The following is a 23,137-nucleotide window of genomic DNA, read 5'->3' as shown; positions in this document are numbered from 1 at the left end:
TGGGCTGGCTGTAGGCAATTTAAAATTGGTTCCAGGGGAACACGGGCGGCAGTAGCCAGGTCAGTGTAGTAGTAGTGGAAAGAACGGGCCGCAGACAGGCTTCGAAGGCCTAACATATCAAAAATTGGGCTGTAGGCAATTTAAAATTGGTTCCAGGGGAACACGGGCGGCAGTAGACAGGTCAGTGGAGGCCTAGTGGAAGGAGGGACCGCAGACAGGCTTCGAAGCCCTAACATAATAAATTGGGCTGGCTGTAGGCAATTTAAAATTGGTTCCAGGGGAACACGGGCGGCAGTAGACAGGTCAGTGGAGGCCTAGTGGAAGGAGGGACCGCAGACAGGCTTCGAAGCCCTAACATAATAAATTGGGCTGGCTGTAGGCAATTTAAATTGGTTCCAGGGGAACACGGGCGGCAGTAGACAGGTCAGTGGAGGCCTAGTGGAAGGAGGGACCGCAGACAGGCTTCGAAGCCCTAACATAATAAATTGGGCTGGCTGTAGGCAATTTAAAATTGGTTCCAGGGGAACACGGGCGGCAGTAGACAGGTCAGTGGAGGCCTAGTGGAAGGAGGGACCGCAGACAGGCTTCGAAGCCCTAACATAATAAATTGGGCTGGCTGTAGGCAATTTAAAATTGGTTCCAGGGGAACACGGGCAGCAGTAGACAGGTCAGTGGAGGCCTAGTGGAAGGAGGGACCGCAGACAGGCTTCGATGCCCTAACATAATAAATTGGGCTGGCTGTAGGCAATTTAAAATTGGTTCCAGGGGAACACGGGCAGCAGTAGACAGGTCAGTGGAGGCCTAGTGGAAGGAGGGACCGCAGACAGGCTTCGAAGCCCTAACATAATAAATTGGGCTGGCTGTAGGCAATTTAAAATTGGTTCCAGGGGAACACGGGCGGCAGTAGACAGGTCAGTGGAGGCCTAGTGGAAGGAGGGACCGCAGACAGGCTTCGAAGCCCTAACATAATAAATTGGGCTGGCTGTAGGCAATTTAAAATTGGTTCCAGGGGAACACGGGCAGCAGTAGACAGGTCAGTGGAGGCCTAGTGGAAGGAGTGACCGCAGACAGGCTTCGAAGGCCTAACATAAGAAAAATGTCAATACAATGGTATTGACAGTGCCAGGCATTGAAGGATGTCAGCGCATAGACTAAACATTGGTGGAGCTGTGAGAGAAAATATTGCAAGTCGTAGAGCACTGTTTGACCTGGGGGGGGGACTGTCTTGTGGCCGGCGGTACAGGCCCAGGGCCCCTCATATTACAACGGTGTGTCTGACGTTGGGTGCGCACCACCACCGCCAGACACTTTATTGTACTATGAGGGACCTAGTGGCAGTGCCGTCGACCAAAAGCGGGCACACCCACCTCTTCAGACAAACAGTACTCTCACGGGTGCTGGCGCCAAGTGGCGATACCACGGCCCCGTGTGGGGACTTTGGCCATTTAGGGAGGTGTTAACATGTCGGATGCTGGACAATCAGGTGCTGCAAATTACGAGATTGGAAAAGTCGTTCAGAATAGTCCACAGGCAAGACCTTTACATAGGAAAGCTAGGTGTCAGCCGGGCAAGGTGGGGCAAAAGATTTCGAAATCCAGTTGTGGTTCATTTTAATGAAGGTTAGATCATCTACATTTTGGGTAGCCAGACGAGTCCTTTTTTCTGTTAGTATTGAACCTGCAGCACTGAATACTCTTTCTGATAGGACACTAGCTGCCGGGCAAGCAAGCTCCTGCAATGCATATTCTGCCAATTCTGGCCAGGTGTCTAATTTTGATGCCCAGTAATCAAATGGGAATGACGGTTGAGGGAGAACATCGATAAGGGATGAAAAATAGTTTGTAACCATACTGGACAAATGTTGTCTCCTGTCACTTTGAATTGATGCTGCAGTACCTGTCCTGTCTGCGGTCATAGCAAAATCACTCCACAACCTGGTCAGAAAACCCCTCTGGCCAACGCCACTTCTGATTTCTGCCCCTCTAACTCCTCTGGTCTGCTGGCCCCTGCAGCTCGTGTGAGAACGATCACGGGCGCTGTGTGCAGGGAATGCCAGAAGCAAATGGTCAACAAGAGTTCATTGTTTGGTTGCTAATATTAGTTCCAAGTTCTCATGTGGCATTATATTTTGCAATTTGCCTTTATAGCGAGGATCAAGGAGGCTGGCCAACCAGTAATCGTCATCGTTCATCATTTTAGTTATGCGTGTGTCCCTTTTGAGGATACGTAAGGCATAATCCGCCATGTGGGCCAAAGTTCCAGTTCTCAAATCTCCGGTTGTGCTTGGTTGAGGGGCAGTTTCAGGCAAATCCACGTCACTTGTGTCCCTCCAAAAACCAGAACCCGGCCTTGCCGCGCCACCAATTTCCAGTGGCCCCGGAAAAGCTTCCTCATTAAAAATATAATCATCCCCATCATCCTCCTTGTCCTCCTCCTCCTCTTCGCCCGCTAACTCGTCCTGTACACTGCCCTGGCCAGACAATGGCTGACTGTCATCAAGGCTTTCCTCTTCCTCAGCTGCAGACGCCTGATCGTTTATGTGCGTCAAACTTTGCATCAGCAGACGCATTAGGGGGATGCTCATGCTTATTATGGCGTTGTCTGCACTAACCAGCCGTGTGCATTCCTCAAAACACTGAAGGACTTGACACATGTCTTGAATCTTCGACCACTGCACACCTGACAACTCCATGTCTGCCATCCTACTGCCTGCCCGTGTATGTGTATCCTCCCACAAAAACATAACAGCCCGCCTCTGTTCGCACAGTCTCTGAAGCATGTGCAGTGTTGAGTTCCACCTTGTTGCAACGTCTATGATTAGGCGATGCTGGGGAAGGTTCAAAGAACGCTGATAGGTCTGCATACGGCTGGAGTGTACGGGCAAACGGCGGATATGTGAGCAAAGTCCACGCACTTTGAGGAGCAGGTCGGATAACCCCGGATAACTTTTCAGGAAGCACTGCACCACCAGGTTTAAGGTGTGAGCCAGGCAAGGAATGTGTTTCAGTTGGGAAAGGGAGATGGCAGCCATGAAATTCCTTCCGTTATCACTCACTACCTTGCCTGCCTCAAGATCTACAGTGCCCAGCCACGACTGCGTTTCTTTCTGCAAGAACTCGGACAGAACTTCCGCGGTGTGTCTGTTGTCGCCCAAACACTTCATAGCCAATACAGCCTGCTGACGTTTGCCAGTAGCTGCCCCATAATGGGAGACCTGGTGTGCAACAGTGGCAGCTGCGGATGGAGTGGTTGTGCGACTGCGGTCTGTGGACGAGCTCTCGCTTCTGCAGGAGGACGAAGAGGAGGAGGAGGGGGTGCGAACGGCTACAGCCAACTGTTTCCTAGACCGTGGGCTAGGCAGAACTGTCCCAAACTTGCTGTCCCCTGTGGACCCTGCATCCACCACATTTACCCAGTGTGCCGTGATGGACACGTAATGTCCCTGGCCATGCCTACTGGTCCATGCATCTGTTGTCAGGTGCACCTTTGTGCTCACAGATTGCCTGAGTGCATGGACGATGCGCTCGTTAACATGCTGGTGGAGGGCTGGGATGGCTTTTCTGGAAAAAAAGTGTCGACTGGGTAGCTCGTAGCGTGGTACAGCGTAGTCCATCAGGGCTTTGAAAGCTTTGCTTTCAACTAACCGGTAGGGCATCATCTCTAACGAGATTAGTCTAGCTATGTGGGCGTTCAAACCCTGTGTACGCGGATGCGAGGCTAAGTACTTCCTTTTTCTAACCATAGTCTCATGTAGGGTGAGCTGGACTGGAGAGCTGGAGATCGTGGAACTAGCGGGGGTGCCGGTGGACATGGTAGACTGAGAGACGGTGGGAGATGGTATTGTTGCCGCCGGTGCCCTAGATGCAGTGTTTCCTACTACGAAACTGGTGATTCCCTGACCCTGACTGCTTTGGCCTGGCAAAGAAACCTGCACAGATACTGCAGGTGGTGCGGAAAATGGTGGCCCTACACTGCCGGAAGGGATGTTGCGTTGCTGACTAGCTTCATTGGCCGAGGGTGCTACAACCTTAAGGGACGTTTGGTAGTTAGTCCAGGCTTGCAAATGCATGGTGGTTAAATGTCTATGCATGCAACTTGTATTGAGACTTTTCAGATTCTGTCCTCTGCTTAAGGTAGTTGAACATTTTTGACAGATGACTTTGCGCTGATCAATTGGATGTTGTTTAAAAAAATGCCAAACTGCACTCTTTCTAGCATCGGATACCTTTTCAGGCATTGCAGACTGAGCTTTAACCGGATGGCCACGCTGTCCTCCAACAGGTTTTGGCTTTGCCACGCGTTTTGGGCAAGATACGGGCCCGGCAGATGGAACCTGTTGCGATGTTGATGCCTGCTGCGGCCCCTCCTCCTCCGCTTCAGAACTGCTGCCGCCTGCACCCTGTTCCCCCAATAGCTGCCAATCGGGGTCAAGAACTGGGTCATCTATTACCTCTTCTTGTAGCTCGTGTGCAACTTCGTCTGTGTCACCGTGTCGGTCGGTGGTATAGCGTTCGTGATGGGGCAACATAGTCTCATCAGGGTCTGATTCTTGATCATTAGCCTGCGAGGGCAATGTTGTGGTCTGAGTCAAAGGACCAGCATAGTAGTCTGGCTGTGGCTGTGCATCAGTGCACTCCATGTCAGATTCAACTTGTAATGGGCATGGACTGTTAACTGCTTCACTTTCTAAGCCAAGGACGGTATGTGTAAAGAGCTCCATGGAGTAACCCGTTGTGTCGCCTGCTGCATTCTTCTCTGTTGTTGTTTTTGCTGAAGAGGACAAGGAAGCGACTTGTCCCTGACCGTGAACATCCACTAACGACGCGCTGCTTTGACATTTACCAGTTTCACGAGAGGAGGCAAAAGAGCTAGAGGCTGAGTCAGCAAGATAAGCCAAAACTTGCTCTTGCTGCTCCGGCTTTAAAAGCGGTTTTCCTACTCCCAGAAAAGGGAGCGTTCGAGGCCTTGTGTAGCCAGACGACGAACCTGGCTTCACAGCTCCAGACTTAGGTGCAATATTTTTTTTCCCACGACCAGCTGATGCTCCACCACTACCACTACCCTCATTACCAGCTGACAATGAACGCCCCCGGCCACGACCTCTTCCACCAGACTTCCTCATTGTTTTAAAAACGTAAACAAACTAACGGTATTTGTTGCTGTCACACAAATTACACGGTGAGCTATAACTTCAGTATGATTTAGCTACCCCTTTACAGGTGAGTGAGACCACAACGAAAATCAGGCACAATGTTACACACTCTGTTGTTGGTGGCAACAAATGAGAGAAATGCCACACGCAGGACTGTCACTGAAGCACAAATGTAAATATTAATCTCCCACTGATTTGATTTTTTTTTTTTTTCAGGGAGACTTTAGGAAAAAAAAAATAATAGAATAAAATGATTTTTTCAGGAAGAATTTAGAAACCAAATAAAATAAAATGATTTTTTCAGGGAGAATTTAGAAAACAAATAAAACAAAAAAAGGCTTTCTATGGCCCACTGAGTGAGAGATGACGCACACAGGAGTCAGGAGTGGCACACAAACCCAGAGGCCAATATTTATCTCCCACTGATTGATGTAGTGATTTTTTCAGGTAGATTTTGGAACCCAAATCAAGCTAAAAAAATAATAGGCTTTCTATGGCCCACAATTGGAGAGAGAGAGAGAGATGGCACACCCAGGAGTCAAGAGTGGCACACAAGCAGAAAGGGCAATATTAATCTCCCACTGATTTGATTTTTTTTTTTTTTTCAGGGAGACTTTAGGAAAAAAAAATAATAGAATAAAATGATTTTTTCAGGAAGAATTTAGAAACCAAATAAAATAAAATGATTTTTTCAGGGAGAATTTAGAAAACAAATAAAACAAAAAAAGGCTTTCTATGGCCCACTGAGTGAGAGATGACGCACACAGGAGTCAGGAGTGGCACACAAGCCCAGAGGCCAATATTTATCTCCCACTGATTGATGTAGTGATTTTTTCAGGTAGATTTTGGAACCCAAATCAAGCTAAAAAAAATAATAGGCTTTCTATGGCCCACAATTGGAGAGAGAGAGAGAGATGGCACACCCAGGAGTCAAGACTGGCACACAAGCAGAAAGGGCAATATTAATCTCCCACTGATTTGTTTTTTTTTTTTTTCAGGGAGACTTTAGGAAAAAAAATAATAGAATAAAATGATTTTTTCAGGAAGAATTTAGAAACCAAATAAAATAAAATGATTTTTTCAGGGAGAATTTAGAAAACAAATAAAACAAAAAAAGGCTTTCTATGGCCCACTGAGTGAGAGATGACGCACACAGGAGTCAGGAGTGGCACACAAGCCCAGAGGCCAATATTTATCTCCCACTGATTGATGTAGTGATTTTTTCAGGTAGATTTTGGAACCCGAATCAAGCTAAAAAAATAATAGGCTTTCTATGGCCCACAATTGGAGAGAGAGAGAGAGATGGCACACCCAGGAGTCATAGTAACATAGTAACATAGTAACATAGTTAGTAAGGCCGAAAAAAGACATTTGTCCATCCAGTTCAGCCTATATTCCATCATAATAAATACCCAGATCTACGTCCTTCTACAGAACCTAATAATTGTATGATACAATATTGTTCTGCTCCAGGAAGACATCCAGGCCTCTCTTGAACCCCTCGACTGAGTTCGCCATCACCACCTCCTCAGGCAAGCAATTCCAGATTCTCACTGCCCTAACAGTAAAGAATCCTCTTCTATGTTGGTGGAAAAACCTTCTCTCCTCCAGACGCAAAGAATGCCCCCTTGTGCCTGTCACCTTCCTTGGTATAAACAGATCCTCAGCGAGATATTTGTATTGTCCCCTTATATACTTATACATGGTTATTAGATCGCCCCTCAGTCGTCTTTTTTCTAGACTAAATAATCCTAATTTCGCTAATCTATCTGGGTATTGTAGTTCTCCCATCCCCTTTATTAATTTTGTTGCCCTCCTTTGTACTCTCTCTAGTTCCATTATATCCTTCCTGAGCACCGGTGCCCAAAACTGGACACAGTACTCCATGTGCGGTCTAACTAGGGATTTGTACAGAGGCAGTATAATGCTCTCATCATGTGTATCCAGACCTCTTTTAATGCACCCCATGATCCTGTTTGCCTTGGCAGCTGCTGCCTGGCACTGGCTGCTCCAGGTAAGTTTATCATTAACTAGGATCCCCAAGTCCTTCTCCCTGTCAGATTTACCCAGTGGTTTCCCGTTCAGTGTGTAATGGTGATATTGATTCCCTCTTCCCATGTGTATAACCTTACATTTATCATTGTTAAACCTCATCTGCCACCTTTCAGCCCAAGTTTCCAACTTATCCAGATCCATCTGTAGCAGAATACTATCTTCTCTTGTATTAACTGCTTTACATAGTTTTGTATCATCTGCAAATATCGATATTTTACTGTGTAAACCTTCTACCAGATCATTAATGAATATGTTGAAGAGAACAGGTCCCAATACTGACCCCTGCGGTACCCCACTGGTCACAGCGACCCAGTTAGAGACTATACCATTTATAACCACCCTCTGCTTTCTATCACTAAGCCAGTTACTAACCCATTTACACACATTTTCCCCCAGACCAAGCATTCTCATTTTGTGTACCAACCTCTTGTGCGGCACGGTATCAAACGCTTTGGAAAAATCGAGATATACCACGTCCAATGACTCACCGTGGTCCAGTCTATAGCTTACCTCTTCATAAAAACTGATTAGATTGGTTTGACAGGAGCGATTTCTCATAAACCCATGCTGATATGGAGTTAAACAGTTATTCTCATTGAGATAATCCAGAATAACATCCCTCAGAAACCCTTCAAATATTTTACCAACAATAGAGGTTAGACTTACTGGCCTATAATTTCCAGGTTCACTTTTAGAGCCCTTTTTGAATATTGGCACCACATTTGCTATGCGCCAGTCCTGCGGAACAGACCCTGTCGCTATAGAGTCACTAAAAATAAGAAATAATGGTTTATCTATTACATTACTTAGTTCTCTTAGTACTCGTGGGTGTATGCCATCCGGACCCGGAGATTTATCTATTTTAATCTTATTTAGCCGGTTTCGCACCTCTTCTTGGGTTAGATTGGTGACCCTTAATATAGGGTTTTCATTGTTTCTTGGGATTTCACCTAGCATTTCATTTTCCACCGTGAATACCGTGGAGAAGAAGGTGTTTAATATGTTAGCTTTTTCCTCGTCATCTACAACCATTCTTTCCTCACTATTTTTTAAGGGGCCTACATTTTCAGTTTTTATTCTTTTACTATTGATATAGTTGAAGAACAGTTTGGGATTAGTTTTACTCTCCTTAGCAATGTGCTTCTCTGTTTCCTTTTTGGCAGCTTTAATTAGTTTTTTAGATAAAGTATTTTTCTCCCTATAGTTTTTTAGAGCTTCAATGGTGCCATCCTGCTTTAGTAGTGCAAATGCTTTCTTTTTACTGTTAATTGCCTGTCTTACTTCTTTGTTTAGCCACATTGGGTTTTTCCTATTTCTAGTCCTTTTATTCCCACAAGGTATAAACCGCTTACACTGCCTATTTAGGATGTTCTTAAACATTTCCCATTTATTATCTGTATTCTCATTTCTGAGGATATTGTCCCAGTCTACCAGATTAAGGGCATCTCTAAGCTGTTCAAACTTTGCCTTCCTAAAGTTCAATGTTTTTGTGACTCCCTGACAAGTCCCCCTAGTGAAAGACAGGTGAAACTGCACAATATTGTGGTCGCTATTTCCTAAATGCCCAACCACCTGCAGATTTGTTATTCTGTCAGGTCTATTAGATAGTATTAGGTCTAAAAGTGCTGCTCCTCTGGTTGGATTCTGCACCAATTGTGAAAGATAATTTTTCTTGGTTATTAGCAGAAACCTGTTGCCTTTATGGGTTTCACAGGTTTCTGTTTCCCAGTTAATATCCGGGTAGTTAAAGTCCCCCATAACCAGGACCTCATTATGGGTTGCAGCTTCATCTATCTGCTTTAGAAGTAGACTTTCCATGCTTTCTGTTATATTTGGGGGTTTGTAACAGACCCCAATGAGAATTTTGTTACCATTTTTCCCTCCATGAATTTCAACCCATATGGACTCGACATCCTCATTCCCTTCGCTAATATCCTCCCTTAAAGTGGACTTTAGACAAGACTTTACATAGAGACAAACCCCTCCTCCTCTCCGATTTTTACGATCCTTTCTAAACAGACTGTAACCCTGTAAGTTAACTGCCCAGTCATAGCTTTCATCTAACCATGTCTCGGTTATTCCCACTATGTCAAAGTTACCTGTAGTCAAGACTGGCACACAAGCAGAAAGGGCAATATTAATCTCCCACTGATTTTTTATTTTTTTTTCTTTCAGGGAGACTTTAGGAAAAAAAAAAAATAGAATAAAATGATTTTTTCAGGAAGAATTTAGAAACCAAATAAAATAAAATGATTTTTTCAGGGAGAATTTAGAAAACAAATAAAACAAAAAAAGGCTTTCTATGGCCCACTGAGTGAGAGATGACGCACACAGGAGTCAGGAGTGGCACACAAGCCCAGAGGCCAATATTTATCTCCCACTGATTGATGTAGTGATTTTTTCAGGTAGATTTTGGAACCCAAATCAAGCTAAAAAAATAATAGGCTTTCTATGGCCCACAATTGGAGAGAGAGAGAGAGATGGCACACCCAGGAGTCAAGACTGGCACACAAGCAGAAAGGGCAATATTAATCTCCCACTGATTTTTTTTTTTTTTTTTTCAGGGAGACTTTAGGAAAAAAAAATAATAGAATAAAATGATTTTTTCAGGAAGAATTTAGAAACCAAATAAAATAAAATGATTTTTTCAGGGAGAATTTAGAAAACAAATAAAACAAAAAAAGGCTTTCTATGGCCCACTGAGTGAGAGATGACGCACACAGGAGTCAGGAGTGGCACACAAGCCCAGAGGCCAATATTAATCTCCCACTTTTTTTTTTGTTCCAGGGAAAATTTATAAACCCAATAAAAAAAATAATAAATAGGCTTTCTATGGCCCACTATCTGAGAGAGAGAGAGAGATGGCACGCTTAGGACTGGCACACAAGCCCAAAGGCCAATATTAATCTCCCTTTTTTTTCAGGGAGAATTTATAAAACCAAAAAAAAAAAAAAAAAATAGGCTTTCTATGGCCCACTATTTGTGAGAGAGATGGCACGCTCAGGACTGGCACACAAGCCCAGAGGCCAATATTAATCTCCCACTTTTTTTTTTTTGTTCCAGGGAAAATTTATAAACCCAATAAAAAAAATAATAAATAGGCTTTCTATGGCCCACTATCTGAGAGAGAGAGATGGCACGCTTAGGACTGGCACACAAGCCCAAAGGCCAATATAAACCCCCCACTGATTGATTTATTGATTTTTTCAGGTAGAATTTAGAACCCAAATAAAGGAAAAAAAAAAAAAAGGGCTTTCTATGGCCCACTGAGTGAGTGATGATGCACACAGGAGTCAGGAGTGGCACACAAGCCCTGAGGCCAATATTTTTCTCCCACTGATTGATGTAGTGATTTTTTCAGGTAGATTTTAGAACCAAAATCAAGCAAAAAAATAAATAGGCTTTCTATGGCCCACTGACTGAGAGATGGCACACACAGGAGTCAAGAGTGGCACACAAGCCCTGAGGCCAATATTTTTCTCCCACTGATTGATGTAGTGATTTTTTCAGGTAGATTTTATAACCCAAATCAAGCAAAAAAATAAATAGGCTTTCTATGGCCCACTGAGTGAGAGATGGCACACACAGGGATGGCACTCTAGCAGAAATGTCAATCTTAATCTCCCACAAAAAAAAAAAAAAAAAAAAAAAAAACAGGGAGTGTCCAACAATTACTATCTCCCTGCAGTAATCTCAGCCAGGTATGGCAGGCAGCAATAAGGAGTGGACTGATACACAAATTAAATAAAAAGTGTGTACAAACAAAAATGATAGCTCTACAGAAAGGAAGGAACAAGAGGATTTGTGCTTTGAAAAAAGCAGTTGGTTTGCACAGCGGCGTACACACAGCAATGCAGCTATCAGGGAGCCTTCTAGGGCAGCCCAATGAGCTACAGCGCTGAGGGAAAAAAAAAAAAAATGTAGCTTCCACTGTCCCTGCACACCGAAGGTGGTGTTGGGCAGTGGAAATCGCTACAGCACAAGCGGTTTGGTGGTTAATGGACCCTGCCTAACGCTATCCCTGCTTCTGACGAAGCGGCAGCAACCTCTCCCTAAGCTCAGATCAGCAGCAGTAACATGGCGGTCGGCGGGAACGCCCCTTTATAGCCCCTGTGACGCCGCAGACAGCAAGCCAATCACTGCAATGCCCTTCTCTAAGATGGTGGGGACCAGGACCTATGTCATCACGCTGCCCACACTCTGCGTTTACCTTCATTGGCTGAGAAATGGCGCTTTTCGCGTCATTGAAACGCGACTTTGGCGCGAAAGTCGCGTACCGCATGGCCGACCCCGCACAGGGGTCGGATCGGGTTTCATGAAACCCGACTTTGCCAAAAGTCGGCGACTTTTGAAAATGAACGACCCGTTTCGCTCAACCCTAGCAGAAAGATCTTCAAAACCTGAGATTTAGGCAAAGGGTGTGTCTAGGGTTATGATATTGATGACTTATCCTTGGGGATATGTCAGCAAAAATCATGTTGCTAGGGTCGAACATCCATCACTACTATCAGCAAGCATGTCCCGTGGTTGTGACATAGACCTTGTAAGGAGCCAAGATACTTCCATAAATTAAGTAGTGGCCCTTCTCAGCTACTGCAGTCTGTTACCATTTGCTATAATGGTAGCTGAACTGAAGTACCCCAGAATAGTCACTGCACAGTGTACGGAGCTGTGTTGTTTTAGTTCTGTGCACATGTGGCAGTCATGAGATTTGCTAACAGAAGATAATGGGAGTGATTAACTCTTCACAATAACAGTAATTTTGACCAGTGGTGCCCAAACTTTTACATGCCACTGTAACATAAACATTTTCTATGAGAATATTATAAAATACTAGATGGTGGCCCGATTCTAACGCATCGGGTATTCTAGAATATATATGTACTAGCTATTGAACCCGTTCTACGCCCGGGTGGCGAGCATTTATATTGGTATATGGTCTCCATTCTGTCATGTGCTGCTCCATCCTGCGTCCCCATCCTGTCATGTGCTGCTCCATCCTGCGCCCCCATTCTGTCATGTGCTGCTCCCATCCTGCGCCCCCGTTCTGTCATGTGCTGCTCCCATCCTGCGCCCCTGTTCTGTCATGTGCTGCTCCCATCCTGCGCCTCCATTCTGTCATTTGCTGCTCCCATCCTGTCATGTGCTGCTCCCATCCTGCGCCCCCATTCTGTCATGTGCTGCTCCCATCCTGCACCCCCGTTCTGTCATGTGCTGCTCCCATCCTGCGCCTCCATTCTGTCAATTGCTGCTCCCATCCTGTCATGTGCTGTTCCCATCCTGCGCCTCCATTCTGTCATTTGCTGCTCCCATCCTGTCATGTGCTGCTCCCATCCTGCGCCCCCGTTCTGTCATGTGCTGCTCCCATCCTGCGCCCCCGTTCTGTCATATGCTGCTGCCATCCTGCGCCCCCATTCTGTTATGTGCTGCTCCCATCCTGCGCCCCCGTTCTGTCATGTGCTGCTCCCATCCTGCGCCCCCGTTCTGTCATGTGCTGCTGCCATCCTGCCCCCCGTTCTGTCATGCGCTGCTCCCATCCTGCGCCCCCGTTCTGTCATGTGCTGCTCCAATCCTGCGGCACCGTTCTTTAATTTGCTGCTCCCATCCATATGCCCCATACGCTGCTCCATAAGATGCTCCATAGTATATGCCCCGTATCAGGTGGCATAAGTAACAAATAGCTGTGGCATGAAGTGCCATGGCCTCATGCCACAGCAATTTGTTACTTGCGCCACCTGATTCCTTTCCACCGCCATTTTCTTGGTCCTCCTGCTGGCGGAATTGGCGCCTGCGCAGTCCGCGCTTTCCGGCGCCATTTTCTTGAAGACACACCTGCAGTGTGCCTTCAAGAAAATGGCGCCGGCAGTGTGTCTTCAAGAAAATGGCGCCGGAAAGCGCGGACTGCGCAGGCACCGATTCCGGCAGCAGGACCAAGAAAATGGCGGCGGAAAGGAATCAGGTGGCGTAAATAACAAATTGCTGTGGCATGAAGTGCCACAGCTTCATGCCACAGCAATTTGTTACTTACGCCATTTCTTTCCACCCATTTTCTTCATCCTCCTGCTGCTGGAATCGGCGCCTGCGCAGTCCGCGCTTTCCGGCGCCATTTTCTTGAAGACACACCTGCAGTGGAGCCGGAGTGTGTCTTCAAGAAAATGGCGCCGGAAAGCACGGACTGCGTAGGCGCCGATTCCGGCAGCAGGAATAGGCGCCTGCGCAGTCTGCGCTTTCCGGCGCCATTTTCTTGAAGACACACCTGCAGTGGAGCCGGAGTGTGTCTTCAAGAAAATGGCGCCGGAAAGTGCAGACTGCGCAGGCGCCGATTCCTGCTGCCAGAATCGGCGCCTGCGCAGTCCGTGCTTTCCAGGGCCATTTTCTTGAAGACACACCTGCAGTGGAGCCGGAGTGTCTTCAATAAAATGGCGCCGGAAAGCACGGACTGCGCAGGCGCCGATTCTGGCAGCAGGAATCGGCGCCTGCGCAGTCCGCGCTTTCTGGCGCCATTTTCTCGAAGACACACTCCGGCTCCTCTGCCTGTGACTGGTAAGTCAGAGGACGGCGCCGGCACGCATTAAGCGCGTCATCGCGCCCTCTGAACTGTCACAGCAGAGGAGACGGGAGACGGAGCCGCACGCAGCGCTGGAACGGGGAAAGGTGAATATACTTACCCTCCTGGCGGTCCCTGACTCTCCGGTGGAGATCGCGGTATGCGTTCAGTGCTTACGCATACCGTGATCTCCTGGGAGCGTCACTCTGTGGGGGCCAGACTGCGCCTGCGCAGTCTATAAAGGCTTCGGACAGAGTGACGCTCCCAGCATTATATTATAGATGTATGTATATAGCAGCCACATAGTATATAGCACAGGCCATGTAGTGTATAGCAGACAAGTACTATGTGGCCTGTGCTATATGCTATGTGGCTGCTATATACATACATATTGTAAAATACTTGATGCGTTAATACAGGCCACGCAGTATATAACTGTGGCCACGCAGTATATAACACAGCCCACATACCATATAACAGCCCGTGCAGTATATAGCAGCCACGCAGTACATAACACAGGCGACGTAGTATATAACACAGGTCAAACAGTATATAACACTGGCCATGTAATATATAGCTTAGCCTGAACAGTATATAACACAGCCCACCTAATATATAGCACAGCCCATGCAGTATATAACACTGGCCACGTAATATATAGCACAGCCCACGCAGTATATAACACTGGTCACGTATTATATAGCAGCCACGCGGTATATAACACAGCTCGCTTAGCATTTAGCAATGTGGGCACCATATCCCTGCTAAAAAAATATTTAAAATAAAAATAGTTATATACTCACAGGTTGGGATCCAGCGAAGCTGTGCCGAGACGCGCGCGGTTGCCGCCATCTTCCATTCCCAGGATGCATTGCAAAATTACCCAGATGACTTAGCGGTCTCGCGAGACCGCTAAGTCTTCTGGGTAATTTCGCAATGCATCTCTGGGAACGGAAGCTGGCGGAGGACGCGCACGTCTCGGCGGACTACGGAAGGTGAGAATAGCAGGTTTTTTGTTTTTTTATTATTTTTAACATTACATCTTTTTACCATTGATGCTGCATAGGAAGCATCAATAGTAAAAAGTTGGGGAAACACAGGGTTAATAGCAGCATTAACGTAGTGCATTACGCACGGCAAAACGCATTCCATTAACGCTGGAATTAACCCTGTGTGAGTGCTGACTGGGGGGGGAGTATGGAGCGGGCGCCAGGCACTGACTGGACGGAAGTAGGGAGGGACTAATCGGACTGTGCCCGTCGCTGATTGGTCGCAGCAGCCAGGACAGGCAGCTGGTGAGACCAATCAGCGACTTGTGATTTCCGTTACAGACAGACAAACGGAAGTGACCCTTAGACAATTATATAGTAGATTTTTTTTTCTAATTTGGTAATTTTGTGCAATCATATCAGGATATGTTAAAAGAAAAATTGTGGCCCATCTGTACGTTCCTTCTTCAACCACTGTAGTAGAGAAAATGAAAATATAGTGTTTGACAAATTTGGTGCTGGCATCTGGCTACGAGTGGGTTAATGGGTACTTTTGCCACTTGGAATGATTCTTAGGACTGGTGTGCAATTTATTAATTTGAAGCGAAGGTAATTAGTCAGGTAAAGTATTTGTTTGGTCACCCTGAAACAGATTGTTACGGAACCAGATGTCCATGTTGCTTCCAGAAATAAGGTAATTTTTGTGTGTTGATTTCTTAAAATTTTTGGCAAATGACCAGCTCAATGTGTTTTGACAGGTTTCCCTTAATATCGCACTGGAGGCTGTCCTAATCAAACCAGCAAGCTTTATTGGCATGACTTGCGTCGCCTACCAGAGAACATCTGCACATTCGGAGAGATCATTGATCCATGGTAATGAGGACGTAGATTCAGAGAATATTCAGAGCCACAATTTAATTTTAAAGTGTACTTCTGGCAGTCTGAACGGCTCGCTGGTAAATTTCTCAGCAAAAGTAAGTGTGCATTAAATGCATATTATATTATATCATATTGATGTATATCTGGTAACAGTGATGAAAATGGCATCACGTTGATGAGCTTGATATTAGTAGGAGAGATGAAATATCAATAACATGGAGAGGAAAACAACTGATGCTTCCCAGTTAATTGTCTACCAAGAAATACTTCTTTGAACTTCAGTGTTTTTGTCACATAAACAACATATTTACCCTTTCCACATCATAGGTGATACATCTTTGATCACGGGGTAGTGCGTGACCTCTGGCATTAGCATTGGGGTCTCAAAATCTTCTGCGTAAATGGAGAGGTGGTGTGGTGGCCGCCTCTTCTCATCTTCTCACTACTGTTCCAGTCATGCAAAGGCCCTTTTTTTATTGATTGGTGGTTGACACGGCATGCAAGCTAAGCAATCATACATTATTGACCTATCATGTGCCTAGGAGATATATTTTTTATTATGGGACAGCCCCTTTGGACTCAATAATTCAAATCTAAGGTCCTCATGATTAGTTTTGAATTGAAGAGCATTTTTTCAATTTGTCAATTTGAGGATGATAGCTGGTCATCTATTCCGTCTTAAAGTTTTTAGGAAGTGAAATTGCAAGTACTATGAACAGCAAAAATGTTATTGCTATCCTTCTGAATGTTTTAGTCTAAACTTTATTTTCTATTAATCAAAATTCATATGCTGTGTATGATTTTTAAAAAGGAATAGGTCCTTCATGAAGCTAAAGGGCAAGCGAATAATACAGATGCATTCATATAGACTGAGCAACAATCAAGGCTATTAGTATGTGAATAATGCCTTAAAAGTCATGGCACCAAGTAATGTCCTGTTGGCTTTTACGAGGATTAAAATCTTCAGCGATCAGCGAGTGCCAATAGGGTTGTGTTTTATAGATGACTATCTTTTCTTCTAAGAATTGTTGGATTGGGCTACTGGACTTCCAAGTATATAATCTTCTAATATGAGGTTATACAAAATAATTTTCACTAACAGAACTACAGAAATGTTCTTTTTAAGAATTGGTTGAAACATAAAACAGAATAATTGCCATTTTTTTATAAATTAGTTTCTTAATTCTTAGCAATTCATCAATAATCTTGCCATTCATCCTTTATAATCAATATCTCCCACCATTCCACACTTTGCTTTACATTGTTGCTAGTATAAATGATTATCAAAAGTTTAGGATTAGTGATGAGCGAGTATACTCGTTGCTCGGTTTTCCTGAGCACGCTCGGGTTGTCTCCTAGTATTTGTAAGTGCTCGGATATTTAGTTTGCCGCAGCTGAATGTTACAGCTACTAGCCAGCTTGATTACATGTGTGGATTCCCTAGCAACCAGGCAACCCCCACATGTACTCAGGCTGGGTAGTAGCTGTAAATCATTCAGCTGCGGTGATGAAAACGAAATCTCCGAGCACTAACAAATACTCGGAGATCATCCGAGCGTGCTCAGGAAAACCCGGGCAACGAGTATACTCGCTCATCACTATTCAGGATCACATCATTCTCCTGTATTAATATGCTGTAGATCATAGTGAGAATATCAGGCAATTTGACCATAAGAGTGAGAATGACAAGTAGGTTCTTTAACCCCTTTCTGACCTCGGACAGGATAGTACGTCCGAGGTCTGAAGCCCCTCTTTGATGCGGGCTCCGGCGGTGAGCCCGCATCAAAGCCGGGACATGTCAGCTGTTTTGAGCAGCTGACATGTGCCCGCAATAGGCGCGTGCAGAATCGCCATCTGCGCGCACCTATTAACTAGTTAAATGCCGCTGTCAAACGCAGACAGCGCATTTAACTACCGCAACCGGCCGGGCGGCCGGAAATGACGGCATTGCCAACCCCGTCACATGATCGGAGGTCGGCGATGCTTCAGTATTGTAACCATAGAGGTCCATGAGACCTCTATGGTTACAGAACCCCGGCAGCTGTGAGCGCCACCCTGTGGTCGGCGCTCACAGCACACCTGATTTTCTGCTACATAGCAGCGAACAGCAGATTGCTGCTATGTAGCAGAGGCGATCGTGCTGTGCCTGCTTCTAGCCTCCCATGGAGGCTATTGAAGCATGGCAAAAGTAAAAAAAAAGTTAAAAAAAATGTGAAAAAAATAAAAAAAAATATAAGTTTAAATCACCCCCCTTTCGCCCCAATCGAAATAAATCAATAAAAAAAAAATCAAACCTACACATATTTGGTATCGCCGCGTTCAGAATCGCCTGATCTATCAATAAAAAAGCATTAACCTGATCACTAAGCAGTGTAGCGAGAAAAAAATTCGAAACGCTAGAATTACGTTTTTTTGGTCGCCGCGACATTGCATTAAAATGCAATAACAGCCATCAAAAGAACGTATCTGAACCAAAATTCTATCCTTAAAAACGCCAGCTCAGCACGCAAAAAATAAGCCCTCAACCGACCCCAGATCGTGAAAAATGGAGACGCTACGAGTATCGGAAAATGGCACCATTTTTTTTTTTAGCAAAGTTTGGAATTTGTTTTCACCACTTAGGTAAAAAATAACCTAGTCATGTTTGGTGTCTATGAACTCGTACTGACCTGGAGAATCATAATGTCAGGTCAGTTTTAGCATTTAGTGAACCTAGCAAAAAAGCCAAACAAAAAACAAGTGCGGGATTGCACTTTTTTTGCAATTTCACAGCACTTGGAATTTTTTTCCCGTTTTCTAGGAGATGACATGCTAAAACAAATGATGTCGTTCAAAAATACAACTTGTCCCGCAAAAAATAAGCCCTCACATGGCCAAATTGACGGAAAAACAAAAAAGTTATGGCTCTGGGAAGGAGGGGAGTGAAAAACGAACATGGAAAAACGAAAAATCCCAAGGTCATGAAGGGGTTAAAGACTTTCCATGCTGCAGATATCCATTCACTTAGGTGTATTTTTATCTTTGATTTTTCAAAAATTTCCTATGTGGATTGAGAACTATTTAGGAAAATAACTAGGAAACAAGAAAAGAGCAATATGGTATTATCCAAAATAACATGGTGATCAAATGGCGGGTCTGCTCACCTGGTATGGTTGTGTGGGATACAACTCTGATATGGAATATAGCTGCTGCACACCTTCTGGTTGGTAAAATCAATGTAGCAATGTAGGAAAGGAGATAACAGCTATTTTGTGCTGCTGTTGTATAACCAAAAAAGAGCTGAAATCAAGTGAAGATATTGACAGTGTTGTTTAATCTCACCATATTTCAAAGTATTACAACTTCTTCTTCAAAGGATCTTTGTGGTTCTCTTGAAATAGAAGTTGTACTACTTTGAAATGCATTGGGATTGAACTGCACTGTCAACAACTTTGCTTGATTCTGACTCCTTTCTTGGTTGCACCCCAGAAGCGCAAAATGCAACCTATCTCCTTTCCTTATGAAACTTGATTAATTAATACCTCTTTTTAGTGATTTTTAACACACTTTTAGCCAAACTTCAGAATTACAACTCATGCAGATCAACATGTAACTGCTCGGTCCATTAATAAAATATTTAAGATTAGATATGCAAATTGCCTCTTCTGAGAAAAAGATGACTTGAACTCTATAACACCACCTGTTGGAAGTAGTGATCCTACAAGTCACAATCAACTCTTTAACGAGTCTTGTAATATGACTTAGGATAAAAGCCAAATCAGTATCTCAATTTGCAGACACGGTGTTTCGGGCTGTTGGCCCTCATCAGTGCAAAGCATGAGAACTGATTTGGCTAGGTGAGAGGCTCTGGACCGAGGTCTCAGGTTTCTCTGAAGAGGCAATTTGCATATTAAATTTCCCAGAGGAGCATTGCACGGCGAATAAGCCACCTTACCTTGACAAGCCAGAGATGGTATGTCACTCTCTGCAAGGAGAAATCTTACACCTTAGACCTCAGTCCAGAGCCTCTCACCTAGCCAAATCAGTTCTCATAGTTTGCACTGGCGAGGGCCAACAGCCCGAAACACCGTGTCTGCGAATTGAGATAATGATTTGGCTTTTGTCCTAAGTCATATTGCACGACTCATTAATGGGTCGATAGTGACTTGTAGGATTGCTACTTCCAACAGGTGGCGCTAAAGAGTTCAAGTCCTCTTTTTCTCTGATGAGACAATTTGCATATTAAATTTCCCACAGGAGCATTGCATGGCGAATATGCCTCCTTACCTTGACAAGCCAGAGCTGTTTAAGATTAAACACATCCATTGAGATTAGTAATGCCCTTAGTAAAGCCTTTCTTTACGAATGGTTTTTGATATGTATGCAGTTTTAATCCAGCACTAAATATACAGTTCCTTTAGACAGCTGTTATACTGCCATGTGGATCACCTTTGTACTGTGGATTCTGTTGTCAAGATGTGAAAAATTACAAAAAACGTATACATTTAATGTCCACAATTCCTGTGGTAATGGGTAGATGTCATGGTTAAAATGGAATGACAAATGTATTTCAGAATTCATATTTCCTAATTCCCTGTTTGTCATGATCTTAAGCCATTCTTTTGTGCTGTGTGTCTCTTCTGCTAACAATCATAGTTAGTTATTAAGGTTGAAGGAAGACTTTAAGTCCATCTGGTTCAACCCATAGCCTAACCTACCATGCCCTAACATCGAGCAATCGACTCGGGGAAGAATTAATTCCTTGTACTGTTCGGTGCCGGCAGCTTGTGACTTAGGGTAGAGCTTGAGCAATGATACACACGACACAGCCATTTTCACTATTCAGCTTGGTAACCCAGATTTGTTTCTAGATATCTTTTTAGTACATTGAAGTTCTTCTAAAATGCTGTCATGCCTCCTGTGAAATGCTTGTGGAGTGTTCATTAGGGAGAGTATCAGGCTGCGGGTGGTGCTTGTTTTGTGACACCATGTAGAAACCTGTCTCACAAGATGATGGCCACCAACAACTCTTCCATTGTGTAACCGACAAAAGTGGAAAATGGTTGGAGGGTGACTTTGGGCTATTCTGTTCCCTGGCTGGTACGGCAGTGTGGTGTACTCTAATATATTAAATAAATAAGAATATGTGTAACCATTAATGTATAGATGTTTCCTGGAACACGACCACTTTGTAAATCCCTTTGATAATACACGTCAAAAAGGAACAGCTCTCCATTTGGCACCAAATAAGTGTAAATAATGTTTTTTGTGATACGTGAATTCCAAGTTTCCCTCCACTTATAGATGGCACATAGTACAGCAACATTTTGACTAACGATTCCCTTTATCAGGCACATGAGGGATGATGAAGAAAAAAAGCAGATGATAGAGATGAACAAATTTAATGTAACTTGACTTTGTTTTTTAGAAATTAAAAGACTGTTCAAAAGGACTGTTATGTTACACATTGCAGAACATTACATCAGCTAGATAAGGCTCACATAAACCTAGAAATGATCGGGCAGGCTTCCGCATAATGACCTACAATATCACGTTTAATAGCACAGCCAATCAAGAGAAACTGTCATAACTTGTATAAAATCAGAAGCAGGGACTGTAGCAGTCATTTTGTGGTGAATCTGGATAGTGAAAGGATGTCACCGCTCATAGCCTAGCCAAATAAATTGAGACAAAAAGCCAATAAGCACTAAATAAACGTTAGTGATAATGTGTGAGGGCACAACATTGAAGAATGGTCACTATCCGTTTATCTCTAGGCAATTGTGTGGAAATCATTTTGTCATTAAGGGTACCGTCACACTAAGCGACGCTGCAGCGATACCGACAACGATCCGGATCACTGCAGCGTCGCTGTTTGGTCGCTGGAGAGCTGTCACACAGACAGCTCTCCAGCGACCAACGATCCCGAGGTCCCCAGGTAACCAGGGTAAACATCGGGTTACTAAGCGCAGGGCTGCGCTTAGTAACCCGATGTTTACCCTGGTTACCATCCTAAAAGTAAAAAAACAAACTCTACATACTTACCTTCCGCTGTCTGTCCCCGGCGCTCTGCTTCTCTGGTCTGGCTGTGAGCGCCGGGCAGCCGGAAAGCAGAGCAGTGATGTCACCGCTCTGCTTTCGGCCGCTGTGCTCACAGCCAGACCAGAGAAGCAGAGCGCCGAGGACAGACAGCGGTAGGTAAGTAAGTAGCGGTTGTTTTTTTACTTTTAGGATGGTAACCAGGGTAAACATCGGGTTACTAAGCGCGGCCCTGCGCTTAGTAACCCGATGTTTACCCTGGTTACCAGCGAAGACATCGCTGAATCAACGTCACACACGCCGATTCAGCGATGTCAGCGGGACCTCAACGATCAAAAAATGGCCCAGGCCATTCCGACACGACCAGCGATCTCACAGCAGGGGCCTGATCTGTTGTGAATTCTGTGGCAGAACTCCCTCCTGTGGTCACAAGTGGTACTTCGGCTGGTTCTCTCTGTGAGCTTCCGTTGGTGGAGGAAAGTGGTACTGCGGCTTCTGAGTTTCCTTCCTCAGGTGATGTGGTGAAGTCGTTAGGTGCTGCTCTATTTAACCCCACCTAGTACTTTGAGCCTGGCCTCCAGTCAATGTTCTAGTATTGGACCTGTTTCCTCCTGGATCGTTCCTGTGGCCTGCTGCTCTGCATAGCTAAGTTACTCTTTGCTATTTGTTTGCTGTTTTTTTCTGTCCAGCTTGTCAATTTGTTTTTTACTGCTTGCTGGAAGCTCTGGGACGCAGAGGGTGTACCTCTGTGCCGTTAGTTCGGTACGGAGGGTCTTTTTGCCCCCTTTGCGTTGTTTTTGTAGGGTTTTGTGTTGACCGCAAAGTTACCTTTCCTATCCTCGCTCTGTTCAGAAAGTTGGGCCTCACTTTGCTAAATCTATTTCATCTCTACGTTTGTCTTTTCATCTTAACTCACAGTCATTATATGTGGGGGCTGCCTTTTCCTTTGGGGTATTTCTCTGAGGCAAGGTAGGCTTATTTTCTATCTTCAGGCTAGCTAGTTTCTCAGGCCGTGCCGAGTTGCATAGGGAGCGTTAGGCGCAATCCACGGCTGCCTTTAGTGTGGTTGGAGAGGATTAGGGATTGCGGTCAACAGAGTTCCCACGTCTCAGAGCTCGCTCTTGTTTTTTGGGTTATTGCCAGGTCACTGTATGTGCGCTGACCTCTATGTCCATTGTGGTACTGAATTACCTTTCATAACAGTACTGGAGGCCCAAAGTACTAATGATTCTCAATAGAGGGAAAAAAGAAGTTCTGAGACCATTTTTTTTTCTTTGCACTGTGTTTTGCCTTTTTTTTCCCCTAGACATTTGGGTGGTTCAGGACACAGGTGTAGCAATGGACATTAAAGGTCTGTCTTCATGTGTGGATCAGCTCACGGCAAGAGTACAAAGTATTCAAGACTTTGTGGTTCAGAATTCTATGTTAGAACCGAGAATTCCTATTCCTGATTTGTTTTTTGGAGATAGAACTAAATTTCTTAGTTTCAAAAATAAT

General features: G+C 44.7%; 1 protein-coding gene across 2 annotated transcripts in view; it reads left to right on the top strand.

Annotated features, from left to right (window-relative positions):
- The window catches only part of ADGRA1 (adhesion G protein-coupled receptor A1), an 873,399-nt gene that overhangs the window by 294,883 nt on the left and 555,379 nt on the right, over positions 1 to 23,137 (top strand). For both annotated transcript variants that reach the window (XM_069753826.1, XM_069753828.1), the window contains exon 12: positions 15,502 to 15,717. In XM_069753826.1, coding sequence (XP_069609927.1) covers positions 15,502 to 15,717 — 216 coding nt within the window. The remainder of the gene's footprint in view (positions 1 to 15,501; positions 15,718 to 23,137) is intronic.

Source organism: Ranitomeya imitator, chromosome 2, assembly GCF_032444005.1.
Source record: "Ranitomeya imitator isolate aRanImi1 chromosome 2, aRanImi1.pri, whole genome shotgun sequence".
NCBI classification, from domain to species: Eukaryota; Metazoa; Chordata; class Amphibia; order Anura; family Dendrobatidae; genus Ranitomeya; species Ranitomeya imitator.
The sequence above is the reverse complement of the archived record's forward strand: the minus strand, read 5'-3'. Positions and strand labels throughout refer to the sequence as shown.